The 2,484-nt window shown below is 37.9% G+C and overlaps 1 protein-coding gene across 1 annotated transcript; it reads right to left on the bottom strand.

Moving 5' to 3' along the window:
- Nucleotides 1-528: 528 nt before the first annotated feature.
- On the bottom strand, nucleotides 529-1,811 carry LOC110035824. The gene is made up of 4 exons (XM_020740123.1): nucleotides 1,375-1,811; nucleotides 1,120-1,300; nucleotides 845-1,039; nucleotides 529-759 (listed from the first exon to the last, which is right to left on the bottom strand). The coding sequence occupies exons 1-4, from the start codon at nucleotides 1,809-1,811 to the stop codon at nucleotides 529-531; spliced, it is 1,044 nt and encodes a 347-aa protein (XP_020595782.1).
- Nucleotides 1,812-2,484: the final 673 nt, after the last annotated feature.

The raw sequence follows: 2,484 nt of genomic DNA, 5'->3' as shown, positions 1-2,484 counted from the left end.
TGGCTTTGGTCATTTAAGATGTAATTAACTATAGGGGCTTGCCCTTATAGGAAGCATGTCCGAACCCAGCTTAATATAAACCCTATTTAATCCTTTATATTAAATAGGGGAACTTGTCGGCAAATACAATGGTTTCGCAAACCAAACAGATGTCATACTTTCCTTAGTTTATTTGAACGAGCCTCATCCTCAATTCTTGTGTTTATCTATCGGGATAGATACAGGTTTTGAGGTATAATGCTCTTTCATTTTAAACTATGAAAAATATGGAGTCAGTTTGATTTCATATTTCAACGTTTTTCTGAAGCGGGCGACATTATTTCAATTCCGGTGACCGACAGCTTCTTACGGGGAACCCCACAAACCAACCCGAAATAACGCCGACACACATCAAACAGATAATACATTTAAACAGATGTATACAAAAAATAACAATGTATCAAACAACTTATTCCTGTAAGATAAACCTACACAAAATAACAATATATCAAACAAATAATACATTTATTCTCCAAATAATATATATCTTCAAATTTCATATACTATCTCTGCCCTAAACCGAGGCATCTCAGCCTGCCAGTCTTGAAAATCTTTCCAGTTATTCTTGCCTTTCTGCACAAGTGTCTTCATATATTTACAAACAAATATACCGTAGTCGACGCTATTAGTTTGTGTGGAAATTCCTCTAGCCGTGCTAACATCCCATTTACTCGGGTCACTGTGGAAAGCATTCCCGGCGTCCTTATGAAGATGCCTTATCTGGTAATACAAATGATTGTTAAAAATAGTGAAACAATAAATATGAATGTAACGGTTGTTAGTTAGATGAGGTTTAGAATTTTACCACGTCACGTGTGACTCCCAAATGCATTTTATTAGGCAATGAGTTGTAGAATCTCCACTTGCGGTCCTTCTGGTTCCCAACAAGTAGAGTCCAATGCCTATTATTAACAATTGGAATTAAAATTGCCTCTACCTGAGCTACAGCTTCCACTATGATGTGGACAACAATATCTCGTAGAGGATGGTCTCTAAACCCCTGCATATACATAATAAAAGAGTTTAAAAAGAGCATGAACCTATTGCATATACAAAATTAATGGGAATTTTATTACTTACCCAATGCGCCAGAGATAAGTACAAATAGGGTCTAAAAGAATTAGGGGGCTGACGCCGATGGTTTTCTAATCCAATGGCAAATAAATCTACATGATCCACGCCGATTTCTTTATTATCCCAAAGTGCTTCCAGGTCAATTTGACTAATATGAATGTGACCCTGGGCAATTATTAAGTCATCCCTGCAAATTGATTGAACAATATTTATTAGATTTAATAAATAATTGACAGAAAAAATGTTCTATTTTGTACATACCTTTCTTTGTACATTCTTAAACAGCTATCGATCACCTGTTGAATGTTTGATGGTAGTAGTTCTCTGTCGGGGAACTCTATGGCTGAAGAAGGGAGGACACTTTCATATGGAACAGTTGCGCCCGACTGTACCTCCTCCCAAGCTTCTCCTGTCTCCTTTTCCCTAGCTTCATCGAGTCGTGGAGATGGTATGGTAATCGGCGTGGAAGACTCATAAATATGCTGTACTATATCATCTATATTTGAGGACGGAACTTCTACCAGCTTCTTTCTCTTTACAACAATAAATGGAGAACTAACCACCCTCTTTTTCCTTGGTCCTCTGGACTTGACCCTTCGGACTAAGCTACCAATTAGGTCTTTAGGGATGCCTTCTCCAGGTTCCCCGACACCTTTATCAGATTCACTATCAGGTGCATCGTCATCAAAGGTAGTCATTCTACCTATCAACTATTTTGCTTCAAGAATATCGGGTCCCCACTCTTGTTCCGACGCTTGCTCAATATGTGCAGGTGGTTCTTCTTCCTTTTCTGGGCTATATTTCTTCCCAGTAAATTCAGAACCTATAGGAGATTCCATGGGAACTTTATTTATTTTTCTCTTTATTTCATTGATGTCGGTCTTCACCTCCATCAGTGTATACTCCAAAAAAAATCTTAGGTTATTTACTGAATCCTTCAATTGAACTAAAATTTGTTGTTGCTCCCTCAGAGTTTACCATATCTCTTCTAAACCCAAATGTGATTGTGTGGGTGGCGGGATGCTGCAAGTATGTATAAAAGGAATATCACCATGAGACTCTGGTGTTGTTTGGTGAGTGTGAATTTGTGGTTCTCCGATTAACTTTGCAGGAGACGAGAGTGGGACAGTTAGAGGGGCAAGTAAACTATGCTCCTCGTCTATTACATCAACAAAAGAATCAAGAATCTGCAAAAAACATTCATCATAAGAATTAAATAAGTTGGCAAAATACTAAACATAATCTTGAACTTAAAACATACATTAATATCATTCACCTGTACAGGACTAAGCTGCCTAAAGATTAAATGGATCTTCGAGGGTTCCACCCTGTATTTATTGGCAACCTCAACATACGAGGTCTGACGTCAGG

The sequence above is a fragment of the Phalaenopsis equestris genome, unplaced genomic scaffold (genome assembly GCF_001263595.1).
Source record: "Phalaenopsis equestris unplaced genomic scaffold, ASM126359v1 Scaffold200143, whole genome shotgun sequence".
NCBI lineage: Eukaryota > Viridiplantae > Streptophyta > Magnoliopsida > Asparagales > Orchidaceae > Phalaenopsis > Phalaenopsis equestris.
The sequence above is the reverse complement of the archived record's forward strand: the minus strand, read 5'-3'. Positions and strand labels throughout refer to the sequence as shown.